General features: G+C 56.5%; 1 protein-coding gene across 1 annotated transcript in view; it reads right to left on the reverse strand.

Moving 5' to 3' along the window:
• Positions 1 to 3,025: 3,025 nt before the first annotated feature.
• Positions 3,026 to 17,023, reverse strand: part of BCAP31 (B cell receptor associated protein 31) — a 33,346-nt gene continuing 19,348 nt past the window's right edge. Inside the window, exons 5-8 of the mRNA XM_008250320.5 lie at positions 6,741 to 6,876; positions 5,792 to 5,915; positions 4,509 to 4,609; positions 3,026 to 3,459 (exon numbers count right to left, since the gene is read on the reverse strand). Coding sequence (XP_008248542.1) covers positions 3,421 to 3,459; positions 4,509 to 4,609; positions 5,792 to 5,915; positions 6,741 to 6,876 — 400 coding nt within the window. The 3' untranslated portion in view covers positions 3,026 to 3,420. The remainder of the gene's footprint in view (positions 3,460 to 4,508; positions 4,610 to 5,791; positions 5,916 to 6,740; positions 6,877 to 17,023) is intronic.

Genomic DNA, 17,023 nt, shown 5'->3' on the forward strand with positions numbered 1-17,023 from the left:
TGGAGTGAGATTAAGAAAACAGGAATGGAAGCAAAGCTAAGTGTCCATCACTCAACAATTAGGCAACAAAATATGTTCTATCCACACAGTAGAACACTATTCATCCCTCAAAGGGAAAGAAATTCTTGGGGCAAATATTTGGCCTAGTGGTTAAGATGCCCATACCCCTTACTGGCGTGTCTGGGTTTCACTTCCAGCTCCCTTCCCAATTCCAGCGTCCTGCTAATGCACATCCTACAAAGCAGCAGGTGATGGCTCAAGTGCTTGGGTCCCTGCCACCCACGTGGGAGACCTGGATTGAGTTCCTGGCTCCTGGCTTCAGCCCAGCCCAGTCCCAGCGACTGTGGACATTTGGGGAGTGAGTCACTAGATGGGAAATCTGTTTCTCTCTCTCCCGTTCTCATATGAATGCATTCTCTTTCTTAAAAAAAGGAAATACTCTGAAACATGCTACCTAATGTGGATGACTGTTGAGGACATCATGCTCAGTGAGATAAGCCAGTTCCCTCCACGAACCCTCAGATGCACAGAAACAGTGGGAAGCGGGTGCCAGGGGCTGGGGGAGGAGTCGGGGAGCTGTCTCAGCTGGGGAAGCACAGTGGGGATGGATGCACACCAATGCCATGTGCTTAGTGCCACTGGGCTGTATACTCACACACGGTTATGATGGCATAGTTTATGCTATGTGTATTTTTTTAATCACAGTTACAGGGGATGGGGGGATGGACAGGAACTGGAGATAGGAGTTCAGACAGGACAAGACTCCGGGCACGAATGGAGAGTGGCCGCAGATGAGAGCATGGTGCTCTCACCTCATCCAGAAAAAAGGAGGGGGCACCACAGGCAGGAGGTAGCCAGGCAGCCCCAGTTCCCCCCCATGGAGCAAGAGGCACAGTCCCCAGCTGAGGCGGGCATGGGCAGTGGCTGGGAGTTGGGCCCAGTCTAGAGGCCAGCTTGGGCAGAGGGAAGCAGTGGTCCCTCAGAGCCAAGTCACAGTTGCAGCTAACCACTCCAGTCCTTTCCCGGACTGCCATCTGGGAGCACCCAGAGCCCTTGCTCTTTAGCAGGCTACATCTCCCTTGTGGAAAACGAGCAGGCAAGAGGTGTGGCTTGGAATGCTGTCACCAAGAACCACCTGGGTTCTAACAAGTGGGCTCCCACTGGAGGGGCCGGAGGAGAGGCTGGCAGGGGTACAGCCGGCCCCTAGCGCAGCGCTGGGGCTCCACGGCCGTGCTGGTGCAGCATGGCGCTGCGAGAGAATACATGCGAGGTCTCGTCCTGCTCCTCCCCCTCTGCTTGCGCCGCCTCTCATCCGCACCCTCGTCTGGTTTGTTTTTTGCCCTTTCCCCTTCTACCCTATGCTCTAGTCAGACCTGCAACTTCAAAAGCCCTGCACGCTGGCGGCTCCGAGCTGTCCAGCCTGGCCGTCCTTAGCGGCAGAGGCTCTGCGCAAGCACCAGTCCCTCTGAAGCGCCTGGCCATCAGGAGCCTGCAGCCTCGCGTCCCTCAGCCCCCGCTCGGCTCTCCGCCAACTCTCTTGCCATGGTCCGCTAACCGTTCAGCTTGCCCTCAGGCCAAACGCCCTCCGAGCCACCTAGCACAACACCACGAGACACAGAAAATGCTGGCATCACAGAAAGGCCACTTCACCCAGGTGGGCGGACCACGTGACCTGGGCTTCAGCGTTAAGTGCCGTTCCTTAGGCCTCAACGCCTGTGCTAGAGGTCCGGCAGGGGAAATGGGAGAGTGTTTCCTCCGGTCTAGGCTGGGCTTATGCCCCCAGCTAGATGGGCTGCTCCAGAAGCCGCTGCTGCAGCTCTCTGTCCTCCAGCTGGCCTGGGTGGGTGCTAACAAGGGGCCGGGCAGAATGACAGGAGGCAGAACCTGCACCCTGACTGTCTGGACTTTAGCCGTCAGAAGCTTGAGAAGGGTGAGCTCAGGGAGGCACAAAGTAGTTAGGGAACTCTTAGTGGAAAAGTGGGACTAGCCCTCAGCCTTGGCATAGCAACCAGAGGGTATCCCTGTGTATACCCTGCCATCTCAGATGGCCTAGGGAGGGGAGAATTCCTCAGGAGGCAGCCAGGAAGCAAGTGGCTGGCCTGGACCCAGACAGGGTAGGCAGGTTGGCCATGAGCCACCTTGCCAGAATCAACATCGTTCAGGGGTCTGTCCCAATTCCCAGAGGCATATCTCTAACCTGCTCCCCCAACATCTTTGCCGAGTCTTCCCCACAGCCCTCGGGTAGGACAGAGACCTTGCAGGGGCCAGGGGCCGGGGTTGGGGAAGAGCTGGCACCATCAGGGCCAGGAGCTACCTTCGTCATACCCTGTACAGAAAAGCATGCTGCAGGTGCCTGCGCCCTCACCGCCAGGGGGGTACCCCAGCTCCAGGCATGGCCCATCATGGCCCTGGCAGAGGCAGCTCTGGGCCTGGCCTGCAGGCTGCCCCTGGGTGAGGCATAAACAAGGAAGCTGCCTAGGGGGAAAGGTCAGCAAGCCTGCGCCCCCAGGCATCCAAGGGTTGCAGGCAGCAAAGGGGTCACCCCCATCCACAGCTCTTCTCCAGCTCCCAGCTCTGCCCCAGGCAGCTGTAGGTCACTGCCAAGGACGAATTCTCCTTTCCCAGACGGCGTTAGTCAGAGGTCATCCTGTAAACCTCAGGACGGGGAGGGGCAGGGAGTGACAGGTGGCGCTCTGCCATGTTCTATCCGTCCCAAATGGGATGAACAGAAACCCTGAGGAGTCAGGTGAGCATGCCACCCCGGAAGCCCTGCTGGTTTACAGAGCCGCCTGACCTCCCCAGGGCGACCAACAGGACAGACACTCCCCAGGCAGCCTGTAAAGGAACGGCGGCAGGAGGGGTAGAGACAGCAGCACCGTGGAGGGCCAGTGGGAGGCTGGCCCTAAGGGACCGCAGCAATGTGAAGGAAAGATGGCTGTCGCCAACAGCCCTCTGGCTGCACTTTCAGAGAACGAAGCAGCAGCCCCTCTCTGGCCTCAGTTACACAAGCACCACGTCCATGTCATCATCTTCAGAACCTTTATTGCCCCCGAGGGGAACTCTAGTTGGCCGGCTTCACCTGCCCTCCAGCAGCACCAGAGAAAACATCAACCCGGCAAAACAAAAGGGGGCTCAAACCAGCAGGAAGCAAGGTCTGCCGCGGGCAGGCCGAGTCCCACCTGCCCTCCACGTTCTTTGTGGGCAGGGTGACAGCAAACTCATTCTGAAAGGGTGGCAATCAGGTCCCCTGCAGTGCGCTGGGAGAGCATGGGAAGGGGCCAATGACGAGCAACAAGCTGTGAAAGGGAATGGGGAAACAGAAAGGAGTGAACTGAAGTACCAGAGCAGAGGCCAGGCTCCCAGGAAGCAGCGGGCACGTGCCAGGTGGAAGCGGCTACAGGCAGGGGAGGAGGCAGGCGCTCATTCCTCCTTCTTGTCCGTCGTACCATCCACCGAGGCCTGGAAAGGGACAGAAATCCCAAAACAGTAGGTTGGCAGGGCACATTCCTCCCTCCAACCTCTAGCCCCACAGCCCAGAGCCAGACTCGGTTCCCTTTTTCCCTCAATGACAGGTCTCCAGGTAAGCAAGAGGCCCCACCCTCAGCAGCGCCCGAAGGCTTGCCAGGGTAAGAATGAACACCAGTCAGCCCTTCCCACTCTAGGGAAGGCCACGAAGCTAACGTCAGTCAAGGGAGGGCAGCCAGGACCTCACCGGGGCGCTGGGCTGCAGCCAGTGGGGAACAGCTGGAGGCCTCCACTGTCGCTCTCTTCTGAAGCAGCCAGACCCAGAACCAACACCTCCTCCTGGGCACACTTCCCCCACCTCCCTCACCACCATGACGGGCTGGGCTCTCAAGTCCCCTTTCTGGCCCTTCCAGCTCTGTGCACCTTCCACAGGGCCCCTGAAGGCCAAGCCCTGCCCACTGAGCATGCCCAGTGCTAAGAGCTCGGGTCCCCTCCACAGCCACCGTGAATGCCCAGGAGCTAGCAGCTACAGCCGGGTATTCCCAGTGTCATCTGAAGGTCCCGAGCAGGCCTGGAGCAGCAGGTGATGGCAGTGAGGGCACCTACCAGGCGAGGTGGCCCTCGACACGCGGGGCTCTCTGCCCCACATCACCCCCTAGCCCTCTGGGAAGGAAGGCAAGCAGTGGGTCCCAGCATTTCACCGCACACCTGTTCTTGAAGGGGCCCCACAGCACAGACTGGGGGTGTCAGGGAAGGTAAAGAGCTGAGCCTGTGGTGGGCAGGCTCAGAGTGTAGAGAGCCAATCCACTGCAAAGACTCCCTTAGCCAGTGCCCATCATCGCCTGCTGTCTGCACGAGGAATTCTCTACACTCCGACTCAGCAGCCACAAAGGAGGTAAGGGGCATTGGGAGAGAACAGCCAGCTGCCACGTGGCCCAAGGGCCTGGAGCAGAGGCGTCAGGCCCCTGCACACTCAGGGAGCTGTGTGGAGCGGAACCTGTTCAGCCCGACCCGCCTCGTGGCCGAGTGGGTGGAGCACTGACCTGCAGCTTGGCATGCTCATCCAACAGGCGGTCGTACTCCTTGGTGAGGCCCTCTGACTGCTTCCGCATGGCCAGGGCCTCATTTTCAGCTTTCTCTAGCTCTGGAAATGATGCAAAGGACAAAGAAAGAAGATGACCAGGATTAGGGAGGAAAAACCTACTCGCTAGAGATAGCAGAAACCACCTCCAATCTGTCTCAAATGAGGTTGCACATGAGACCTCTTCTCCAAATACAGCTCCTGTCTCACACAGTACCTCAGAGCAGAGGGGAGAGGGCTGATCAAAGTAGCCAGCAGAAGCCAAGAAAGGAGCAGCACGGGACCACCACATGAGACGCCTGCATTCTGCATCACAGCACCAGTCTGCGTCCTGGCCTCATTTTCTGATCTAGCTCCTTGCCAATACACCTGGGAAGGCAGCGGAAGATGGCCAAGTGCTTGGGCCCCTGCGACCCGCATGGGAGACCAAAATGGAGTTGGTGGCTTCTGGCTTTGGCCTCGCCCAGCCCCTGCTGCTGCAATCATTTGGGAGTGAATCAGTGGATGAAATATCTTAATCTGTCTCTCTCTGTCCCCTCCCACTTCCTCTCCCCCATCACTCTGCCTTTTAAATAAGTACATCTTTAAAAAAATGGTATCTGGGGGCCGGTGCTGTGGCACAGCAGGTTAAAGCCCTGGGCTGAAGCCCTGGCATCTGATATGGGCACTGGTTCGAGTCCCAGCTGCTCCTCTTCCGATCCAGCTCTCTGCTATGGCCTGGGATTGCAGTAGAAGATGGCCCGAGTCCTTGGGCCCCTGCACCTGCACGGGAGACCCAGAAGAAGCTCCTGGCTCCTGGCTTTGGATCAGCACAGTTCCAGCCATTGTGGCCATCTGGGGAGTGAACCAGCGGATGGAAGACCTCTCTCTCTGTCTCTACCTCTTTCTGTAATTCTTTCAAATAAATAAAATAAAATCTTAAAAAAAATCCCAAATTCCGTTCCTGAATGCTAACACTCCTCTGGCCTCAGCTCCCAGGCATCTTGGGGTACCCAGTGTGCCTGTCTCTCCCAAGAGCAGCCCCCAGCAAGCAACTGCTCTGGTAGAAGTCAGGTCTCCTCCTGGACCCTGCTCAAACCACTCAGGCCCTCCTGGCCGGGGCCTGAGCTAGGCTGTGCTGGTCTTGGAGGTGCGGGGTACCATCTGGGTGTTTGCAGCCAGCTCTCAGCTTGTGCGGGTGTTAAGACACTGGGCACGAAGGCTGTAGTCTTCTGGGGATGGCGGACACACGAGAACAAGCCTCACTCTGCTTGGCACTGGCCAGGTCGTCCTTCAGCTTCTTCAGGTTAGCCTTTAGGCTCCTGTTCTCTTCCTCCAGCTTCACCTCAGTGTCCCCAACGTCCAACTTGCGTCTGTCAACAGCAGCTCCCTGGGAAAAACGCCAAGGGCTGGGTTACTGGGGAGGGAGAGGCTCCAGCCTGCCCCACCCCCCGAGCCCCAGTTCCTCCAGCTGCCCTGGGCACTTGTCCCTTCAGAAATGTCAACGCAGACCTGGGCCATGGCTTGCTCTCAGCTACCAGGCAAAGGCCAGGGTGTAGTTGCCCGCCGAGGGAAAGGAAAAGCCAGTGGGGCCACCTGCTGCTGCTCACAGGCCATACGCCCTGCCTGAGCTGGCCGCGTGCCTGCCTTCTTCCTCACCAGCAGGGCCAGCAGCCCTGTGGAGTGCACCGCTGTACCAATCCTCCACGTGCCGTCCTGGGAGATTTCTGCAAGTCATTCACTAGCGACTCACTGCTTCCCTCCTTCCTCTCCCAGGCCCGGGCAGCTCCCTGCAGCCAGGGGCCCTACGTTCACCCTTGCTCATCTGCTTCCACCCAACCCATGAAAGCAAACCTGTGCCCCTCCTTCCAAGCTTGGTTCTACGATAGGCCAGCAGCCTGTCCCTGCCTCCTTCCCAGCACTGAGGGATACCCGAGAGCGCAGCAACCTTCCAAAGAACGAGGGCCTGAGGGGAGTGGCTCCTGCACCCTCTCCAGCAGGCCTTGGTGAGCTAGAGGAGGGTGTGAGAGTAACCCCGGATCCTTCTTCACACGCACCTCCAGTGGGCACACTGTCCCCACCGAGAACCTCCACTCTACGCCTCCACCCACCTCTCCAGCTGCTCCCCGGTTTCCCAGGCCGACAAGGGCCACTGCGGCCCCAAAATAACATGGCTGCCCGGGCACCCCACAGCGGGCAGGAAGGCAGGGCTCACCTTCTTTAGCTGGTCGTTCTCTTCCATGTACTTCTTGGCCGCCTCACTGGCGCTCTCTGCCTGCTTTTTAAAGGCTTCATTGGAGGCCAGCAGAGTGGCCTGCTGGGAGATGAGAGTCACCAGGCGTCTAAGCAGGCTGCAATTATTTACAAAAAAAAGGGAGAAGTGAGAAAAAGAAAGAGCAAAATAGCTGGCAGGCACTTCTCTTGGATGCTCCCTACCCCAGCCTGCCTCCAGCCTGGACCTGCCCTCTTGAATTGCCAGCAGCCGAGCGAGAAGCCGCCAACCTGGCTCTGGCAACACGAAGGGGAAGGGTGGGGCCTGGGAGCTGTCTGCTGCCACTGCTCCAAAACAGCCACCCTTGGCTCTGTGAGGCGGCTAAGGGGTGGAGGGGGGGTTGGAAGCAGGAGCCAAGGGACACCCAGGGCAGGGCCTAGCTACAGCAGGAGATCCCAGGACTCCAGCACTCTCCAGTTCAGTACTATGGAAGCCTCAGCACCCTTTTCCTCACTGTGAGGCCAGGCTAGCATCTGTCAAATACCGAGAGCAGCTAATAAATTTGGGTACCCCTCACATGCCAGGCCAAATCCTATCTTACAAGGCACTTACTATCGCAGGCCCCATCTTACAAAAGAGGAAACTGAGGCTGAGCAATGTGAAACAATTTGTCCAGGGTGAGAAGCCAGACATGGACAAAGCTGGACTTCCAACTTGTGTCTCTGTGATCCAAAGCCTGAGCTCCGAGCCACCATGCTTCCTTACAAACTAGCAGGTCACAGCCCCCAGGTCCCGACAAAACCGAAAGGTTTCACTTCTCCCCAACCCCCTTCTCAAACCCGTCACACAGGCAGCTGCCAGGACACATCTGTTACATAAGAGTGCCCAAATTGAGGTCTGCTTGGGCTAGCGGGGCAGGCGAAGAATCAGGACACAGGTGCCCACTGCCTGTTGGAGGCAGCCCAGTGGCAAACAGGTGGCAGAAGCTGGGCCCCAAGCACTTCCCTCAAGTCCACCTGTGGGATGGGATGTCAGCTGGCAGAAGAGAGGAGGGACGCATGCCTCGGCAGTCATCAAGAAAGGTCTCAAACACTGAAGATGGGGGCTAGGAGTTGGAGTGTGGCTGCCTACCCCCCACATACCTTGAGAAGGGGCCCGATCCCACAACAGAGGGAAGGCAGAGTATGTGCAACGGCCCAAGGTAAAAAAGAAAAATCTGCTTTCCCAGGGCACTTCAAGCACAGAGTTCTGGCTCAAGAGACCAGCAGCCTTGGCGGCTGCTCCCAACCTTTTTTCTCCTGGCCCTCGCCAGGCCTTGGCAGGCTCTGCTCACCTCCACCTGCAGCCTGCTCCCAGTGAGCAGCACGGGGCGGCTGAGCAGGTAAGCCACCTTCCTGGCCCCCGCCAGGCTTCTCCAGGGCCCTGGCAGAGCCCTTTCAGGAATGCACACTCAGGCCAGGGCAGCCCGCAAGGCAGGAGCCGCCCCTGCGGTTCCTGGTGTGGGGAAAGGCTCCCAGGGGCCCCTGGCGGCACTGGGAGAACCAGGCTGCTGATTCCTGGCAGGAGAGGAGAGTTTCCAGTGACATGTGCTCTCTAAAATTAGCGACCAGGACCTCGTGGCCTAGGGCTCAGGTTTCCCTGCCTCAGCCCCCGGCTGCCCACCAGCCTGCCCCCCACTGGGCTGGAGCTGTGAAGGTGGAGGGAGCTACCAAGCACCTCAGAAGTCGGCGAGAAGCAGTGTGCCTGACTCACATCGGCATGGCCGGAAGTCACTGGAGAGGCTTAGAAAGAAAGGCAAGTGTGACTAAGCCCCAACCCCCCACTCAGAGCTCGTGGGATGCTGAGGAAGAGGCTGGAAATGGGGGTGGGGGCACGTGTGCCGCCTGGCGGTAAACATGGGGCCTGTGGACACTGCAGGGACGGGCCACCATGGGGCGGGCAAGACCCAGGGTTACATCCCTACCCCAGCAGGCTGGGCCAGTGGTGAATGGTTACCAGGGAGGCCGGCCCAGGGAGATGGCTAACACAAACAAGGCAGTGGTGGCAGTGGTGCCAGCAGTGCCAGCGGCAGCGCAGCAGGGGCCCGGCTCTCCTCAGTCAGCCCGGCTTCTCCCAGCTATTGAGAACCAAGGTTTCCGAGAGTCCCGCACACACGCACGGAACTGGGCATAGACCTGTGCAATGTGTGCTCAAACTGCTGGCCCCTGCTCAGCCCCAGACCCAGTCTTCTGCTGGTGGCTGTCAGCTGTTAGGGTCCCCCAGAGCACCCTGGTTACCTTCCCAGGAAATGCATCCGCACGCCAGTCCTAACAGTTCTCCTCTACATCCTCCATGCTGGAGCTGTGCCAACACACCCAAGGACAATTCTGGAAACCACATCCACACCCCAGCCAGGAACCTCAACCCCACCCACTCTCTTTCCTGGAGCACCACGTTCATACCCGTCTTCTCCTTCTTGCCCATTCGTCAACTTATTCCAGTCCAGGCCTGCCCTGGCCCAGCCTCCGACAGGAATACCAAGGGGCCTCTAAACTGTCGGATGTCGCCACTGCTCACTTGGTCCTCCCTCACACACTCTCATTTCAAGAGCTCCTGTCACCACCTGGCCCCTCTGCTCCCTCGGGGCCTTCTTCCTGGCCCGTCTCATTGTTGAAAAGGTTTCCAGTGCAGCCTAGACTCACAAAGCTGACCTACTAAGCGGCAGCTCATGCAGGCTCCTGGAGACACTCCCAACAGCTGGTCTAAAACAGGCCTTACCAGAGCACTGCACGTATCCACTGGGAATCAAACCCCACCACAACACCTCTTGCTGCTGGCACCCCTCTCCTAGTTACCCTCACGGCCCTCTGGCCAGTACCAACCCACCACTTGCCCATCTTGCCCTGCACCTGCATGTCCTTCCCCCAGGCTGCAAAGTCCTTTCTACCCAGCTCTGTCACCACTGGCCCTAAGAAAGCCTTTCCTCTCTTCCCTGCCCTCTTTGGGCGCACCCCCACACGGCTGTGGTGTTCTCTGCGCCATCTTCATTGGTCTGTTTGCCACATGGCCCTTCTAAGCCATGAATGCCCGGATCCAGGCTGAGCGCTGTGCATTTCCAGACCCCCATAGCTGGCACACTGCAAAGGGACCTTCCAGGTGAGCTCAGCCCATTCCCGTAGAGGAAACATTTCCCGACAGGCATGGTGATGTGTCTGAGGCTGCATGTCAAGCCTGAGCCTGCACCTTCTTGCCACACTGGTGTTCACCCTGGAGGCCTGGCACTGAGGGGGCACAGGCAGACACAGGGCTTGCCAGTCAGTCTAGCAACAGAGGAAACAGAAGACAGCAGTGGGAAGGCGTCATCTCAGACCCGAGGCGATGAGTAAGCTGGGCTCGTGGCTGCAGTGGGAGCTGAGCAGGCACTTGGGATAAACGATTCACCAGCACGAGCCAAAGGCAGACCCTTCTTGCTGGACCCACTGGGCAGCCTGAGGGCCCGCCTTCTGGAACACCTTACTGCTCCCTTACATGCTGGGGCACCTGTCTGGACCCTCTCACAGTCCCTGCAGTGATCTTCTGGTGTGTGCCAGGCCCCACAGGACAGTGCGCAACACAGCAAACAGGGGCCACTTTCCAGACTTCCAGGTTTTGACAGCCAGCAGCAGCTGCTGGCCCACTGCCTTTCTCTCTCCTGCCATATATCTCCTGAGTATCCTGGATAACTGGTCTTAGCTAGTCATTCCTGGAGCACAGGTGACAGCTTAGAGTCAAAGGAATTTCCTAAAGGTATAAGGTAGTCAGGGACAGAATGGCCCAGGGTCCAGATTAAATGCACCCAACTGAAGAGGGAAAAAAAAAATCAGTGAACCAAACTTAATACAATCCAGATGTGTCCTTGGCAGACAAATATTAGCCCCAAATACCTGAACTTCACTTGGCTTTCTTGGTAAGATATTCTTGGATGCTGAGCAGCATGATTATGCTTTTATAAAAGGTTGAGTAAACAAGAGAATGCAGGAGACACAGACACTCTCTCTAGACACTAGAGAAACAGAGCCAACCATATCAAGTGGAGAGAGACATGGCTCATCCGTGCTGATCACCAATCCTGTTTCTCTCTGTGAGCACAGACAGGCAGGAAGACACAGGTTTGCCAGGAAGTGGGAAAGGAGCAAGTCTTGACCAACAGGTCCTATGGGGTGGCCATGCCCACCTGGCCAGCCACCGGAGGCTTCCGGAGAGCAGGCTCATTCTGCAGTCGCCAACACCCAACAGGCACACCACTCTGGCCCTTGCAAGTAGATGCTGGTGCCACAGCGCCACCTGCTGACTTCCCAGGCCCTCACAACCCAGCAGCACTGTGTATCCAGTGGATCCTGGGAGCAGGTGCCTGGCAGACAGGAGGAAAATGAGGCACTCACCCTGGCAAGGACTCAAAACCCAGGTGATGCTCAGGATAGGCTTCAAGTGAAGCAGAACAGTAATAACAGAGCCTCTGCTGTACCAGGAAACTCACAGCCACAAGAGCCTGGGGTCACGAGGTCAGGAGCCTGCAGAACAGGACGGTCAGGGAAGACTAGGAAAGTCACGAAAACATCCCAGGAAGGTCACCAGGACAGCTGCTTCAAGCCCAGCTTAGTACAGTGGCTCGAGGTTTCTTTTAGCCTCTAGGCACTCCGAAGCTGGAGAAAATGGGGAGGAGGGGCTGGACCTTGGCTGGGAAGCCCATCACACCACACACAGCCAAGCCCCTGTGGCAGGGGGTGGGGGGGCACGTCACTCAGAGCCACAGGAGGGAGGACTTGGGCAGAGGATAGGTGTGGGCTCGGCTGTGCTCCTCCACTGACACGCCCTAGACTGCAGGGAGGTGGCAGGCTCAGCTCCTCAGCAACCTGAGGCACGGGGCCACAGGGATGGCTGCACAATCCTGGCACCTGCACCTGGCACCCTGCCCCATCCTCTTCCAGCTCTGCCTCCAGTGCTAAGGAGAAAGGGGCCCTCCTAGGATGGCAGCGACTCAAAGGCCATGAAGAGAGAAGAGGGACACTTCCTTGCTCAGCTCACCCACCATTTGTCTTTAGCATGATGGAGAGCACACTGGGGCCCAAGCAAACAATCACTGCATTTTTTCCAAGAGGCAGGTGCTTATTTGGATGCACATCAGACAGTCCTTCCTGAGCTATCTGTGGGGAATCCCCGACAGCCCCTCCACGGCCCAACTGCTGGCAAAATCAAGCCCCCATAGGGCGTGCAGCACATAACTAGAGCTTGGGGAAAGGCATCTAGAAATTAATAGAACTCTTAAAAGGGCTCTTCCCAATACTTAGGTCTGAGGTTCCATGCTAATTTCTGGACTGTCAGAGAAGGGTAGCATCCAGTGGACAGATAGAGGGAGGGAAGGAGGGATAAAGACCAATGGAATTGAGGTTCAAATGCCCTCTGCCAGCTGTCTGCAGCAGCAAGCCCACAGGCCTCGCAGCATCTTTGGGTGGGCCCAGCAGCAGCATCTGAAAACTCCTTAGCCACCTTACCTAGACAGCAATGAAGGACATGTGAACAGTTGCTAGAGGTTTTATGTTGTTAAGGAATTACTGGCAACTTACTGTAGTTATGAGGTTGCATACTCAACTCTTTTAGAAAGCCCTATCTGGGGCCAGCAGGTTAAGCCTCTGCCTGCAATGCTAGCATCCCAGGTGGGCACCAGTTTGAGTCCCAGCTGCTCTACTTCCAATCCAGCTCACTCCTAATGTACCTGGGAAATAGTGGAGGGTGGCCCAAAATGCTTGGGCCCCTGTGCCCACAGGGGAGACCTGGAAGAACCTCCTGGCTCCTAGCTTTGCCCTGGCTCAGCCCTGGCCATTGCAGCCACTTGGGGATTGAACCAGCAGATGGAAGACCTCTGTCTCTCCCTCTCTGTAACTGCATTTCAAATAAATAAATAAATCTTAAAAAATTATTTGAAAGTCCCTATCTTTTCAAAGTGATAAACCAAAATATCACTTTGCCTATAAACATGGTATCTGGGATTTGCATCAAAATAATCCAGAGGGGCTGGGCTGTGGTGCAGTGGGCTAATGCCCTGGCCTGAAGCGCCGGCGTCCCATATGGGCACCGGTTCTAGTCCCAGCTGCTCCTCTTCCGATCCAGCTCTCTGCTATGGTCTGGGAAAGCAGTAGAAGATGGCCCAAGTCCTTCGGCCCCTGCACCCACGTGGGAGACCTCGAAGAAGCTCCTGGCTCTTGGCTTCGGATCGGTGCAGCTCCGTCCGTTGCAGCCATCTGGGGAGTGAACCAGTGGATGGAAGACCTCTCTCTTTCTCTCTGCCTCTCCTCTCTCTGTGTAACTGACTTTCAAATAAATAAATAAATCTTTAAAAAAAAATAATCCAGAGCCCAGGACAGTCCAGTGGGTGAGGGCAAGCTGTGCACTTGGATAAAAGAAATACCAGCCATTAGTAACCAGAGGTCAACATGGTGTGGGCTGCTGTTCCACTTCTACAAATGCCCACATGTTCTCTTTCCACAAAGCATACAGGCCACCCTGGGTGATTCCAGTGCATGGCCTGTGCACCCCACACTGCAGCTCCCTAAAGACCCACAGGCCTGTTCACCTTCAATTTCTGGTCAGGTCTCTCTCTGGAGCAGCTGAAACCAGTCTTTGCTGTGGCTACAGGGCCATCTTTTTTTTTTTTTGGAAGATTTTATTTATTTATTTGAGAGGTAGAGTTACAGACAGAGGGAGAGACAGAGAGAGAGGTCTTCCTTCCGTTGGTTCACTCCCCAGATGGCCGCAATGGCCGGCGCTATGCCGATCTGAAGCCAGGAGCCAGGAGCTTCTTCCTGATCTCCCATGCAGGTGCAGGGATGCAAGTACCTGGGCCATCCCCTAATGCTTTCCCAGGTCACAGCAGAGAGCTGGACTGGAAGGGGGCAGCCGGGACTAGAACCGGCACCCATATGGGCACAGGCGGAGGATTAACCTACTGTGCCACGGTGCCGGTCCCTACAGGGCCATCTTAAAGGTTCCCCTCCACCCTGCCTCCCTAAAGGCCAGGAAAAGACCTCTTCAGCTCCCTCTCTGTGCCTGGCAGCCTTTGACACGAAAGAGAACCCAGAAGCTGCCATCACTACCAGCGAGAAGGACAAACACTTCCTGTGCCAGGCAGAGCTCTAGGAACGAGACACACATTGCCTATATTGTCATTCTTGCCTTATGAATGAGAGAAAAGGCTCAGAGAGCAGAAGTGACTTAGCAGAGGTCAGGCAGCTGGGATCCAAACACAGGCCTGACTGCGGAGCCCACTGTCATAATTATGAACCTGCCCCTTGGGGCCACCATGAGCCATATGGCTCGCCAGGCAAGTTGGAAGAAAATGCCACACAGCCAAGACACATGAGCAGGCACAGTCCAGGCTGGGTGTTCCCCGCCTGCCCGCTCGGCAGGCACATGCTGCGTCAGCTTCCACGTCAACTCTGGCTCCTCTCACTAAATCTAAGCTGGGGTATCACATGGGCGCCAACTATCTGCCAGAGAACACTGCAAGCAGGGGGACTGACCACCCCGCAGGGTCTGGGGTGGTCAGTCGCCTTACAGCAGACAACACAGGCCCCTACACTGCTGATTAAAAAAAATGAACCCCCAGGGGGACTCTGCAGCCTGACATTTAGGAAGAAGAGCTTATCTCCCCTGAGCTGCAACTGCTGCTAGTGTGCCCAGTCGCCACCCTGGCTGAACCCTCTCTCCACATCCAGCCCACCAGCCTGAGCCTCTCACTCCGTAGCCTTAGGCCTCAGTTCCTGGAACAGGCAGGGCTGGTGTCTCCCCCAGCTCAGATGCCTGTGACAAACTGTGAGTGAAGAGTCACCCAGGAAGATGCAGGAAGCAGCCAGAAACAAAGAGGGACTGATAACTCCCTGTTGGGAATTCCAGTGCTCTCTGCACCCAGCACCTTTGACAAGGCCTGGATAGGGGAGGGGAGGCCAGCAGCCCCTCACAGAGGACCGGGTCTGCCTCCAGTTCTACGCACGGCTCAGCAAGTGCCTGTTTGGCAGGTGGAGCAAAGTGCTTAGGGACTTCCCTGAGGGCCTCCTGGCAGCAGCGAGGACCTCTGACCCAGCTCAGGTCCTGCCTTCCTCATTTCTAGCCCAGGGGTTCTCCACCTCCACGTTACAGCTATCTGGGGTCATATTATCTTGTGTGATGGGGGCTGTCCTGGGCTTCCCAGGTATGTTTAGCAGCATTCTCTGGCCTCAGCCCAACAGATGCAAGTGGCATCCTACCAACTGTGACACCAAGCAGGTCCCAGATACTGACAAATGCCCCAGTGGAGTCCAAAACAAGGCCCCAGCTGAGGACCACTGGCCTGGATCTGTGCTCTCCAACTTGGTAGCCCCACACATGTGTGCCTATTGAAATCGTCATGCAAACTTAGCCTCAAGCTCAGCTTCTCAGTCACAGGAGTCGCATGTCAAGTGCTCAACTAGCCACGGCCCAGCTGGAGGACATTCCCATCATTCTAGAGTTCCACTGAACTGTACCAGTCTATACTGACTCTGACTTGCTTCTCAAGATCACATAAATTAGAATGTTTTCTCTACAGAAAGACAAAAATGAAGGTAGTAACAGGACCCACCCTCAGAGGGGGTAAGGAGAGACAGACAGAGAGAGAGAGAGAGAGAGAGAGAGAGAGCGCGCGTGCTTATAAAAAAAAAAAAAGCTGAGGGAACCCTTGTACCAGCATGGAACGTCCTGGGTCTGGCCAGTAACCACATCTGCTCCTGACCCTGGCTGACATTTTAGCAGACTGCAGCAGATACAACAATGAGCTCCACTGAACATGCTCAACCCCACCCACAGGAGGTGCCGTCCAGACTCACTTCCCACGACCCAAGCTATATTCCCAAGGTGCACCCCGGGAGCAGGAACAGTCTACACGGTTGTCTTCACATACTGTCAGCTAGTAAGACCTAAAAGGCTGGGCTTCTATCTGGCAGTCTGATAGCTTTAACCCAGAAACACACCTACCACAGTCACCATCCGCCCAGGACACCCCTTTCAGTCAGCATAAAGGTTTCAGCAGCCCTTGGCATGTGCCAGGTCCTTGGCACTGAGAGCTTCTAGAATAAAAGGGAAGAGCCCCAGGTCCCTATGCTGCACTAATTTGCTCAGGGCACACCTCACAGCCAGGTGTGCAGGCTGCCCCGGGACCGGAGGCCAGCTCTCAGGCCAGCCAGCAGCATGAGTCTCTCACAGCAGACCGCAGCACGAGGCGTTGGGAAGGAGGAGGAAGAGGTGTTGCTGGACCAGAAGGCATGGGGGAGTTCCTGGTAGAAGCGGGGAAATGCTGCAACAAAGCAGGGAGAACATGTACTGCTCGAGGCCCTCCTAGGAACCTAAGTGGCTAGTTCTTGACAGTGAAGACAAAGCAGAGGACTGGAGGTCAACCCTCTATGCCCCAGGTGGTCTGAAGCCACTGGAAGCAGTGGTCAGAGGGTTACCTGGCTAGAGCATGAAGGACACGCCAGAGGGAGCAAGATTGGTGGGACCCTAAAGGGGACTGGGGACCATACCAGAGCCATAGTTCTTTTTGTATTTATTTATTTGAAAGTCAGAGTTATATATAGAGAGAAGGAGAGTCAGAGAGTCAGAGAGTCAGAGAGAGAGAGAGAGAGAGAGAGAGAGAGAGAGAAAGATCAACCATCTACTTATTCACTCCACTATTGGCTGCAACAGCCAGAGCTGAGCCAATCCAAAGCCAGGAGCCAAGAGCTTCTTCCAGATCTCCCACGTGGGTGCAGGGGCCCAAGGACTTGGACCATCTTCCATTGCTTTCCCAGGTCAAAGCAGAGAGCTGGATTGGAAACGGAGTTGCCGGGGCTTGAATGGGCACCCATATGGGATGCCGGCACTGCAGACAGAGGCCTTACCCTCTCCACTACAGCACCGGCCCCGTAACTAGCTAATTTTTTTTAAAGATTATTTATTTGAAAATCAGAGTTAAACAGAGAAAAGGAAAGGCAGAGAAAGAGAGAAAGAGAGAAAGAGAGAAAGAGAAAGAGAGAGAGAGAGAGAGAGAGAGAGAGAGTCTTCCATCCACTGGTTCATTCCCCAATTGGCCACAACTGCCGGAGCTGCACCAATCAGGAGCCTGGAGCCTCTTCCGGGTCCCCGACATGGATACAAGGGACCAAGGACTTGGACCATCTTCCACTGCTTTCCCAGGCCATAGCAGAGAACTGGATCGGAAGTTGAGCAGTCAGGACTTGAACCGGCGCCCATATGGGATGCTGGCACTGCCAGTGGTGGCT

This window comes from Oryctolagus cuniculus, chromosome X, assembly GCF_051225735.1.
Source record: "Oryctolagus cuniculus isolate XC-2025 breed Fujian yellow rabbit chromosome X, ASM5122573v1, whole genome shotgun sequence".
In the NCBI taxonomy this organism is placed as follows: Eukaryota; Metazoa; Chordata; class Mammalia; order Lagomorpha; family Leporidae; genus Oryctolagus; species Oryctolagus cuniculus.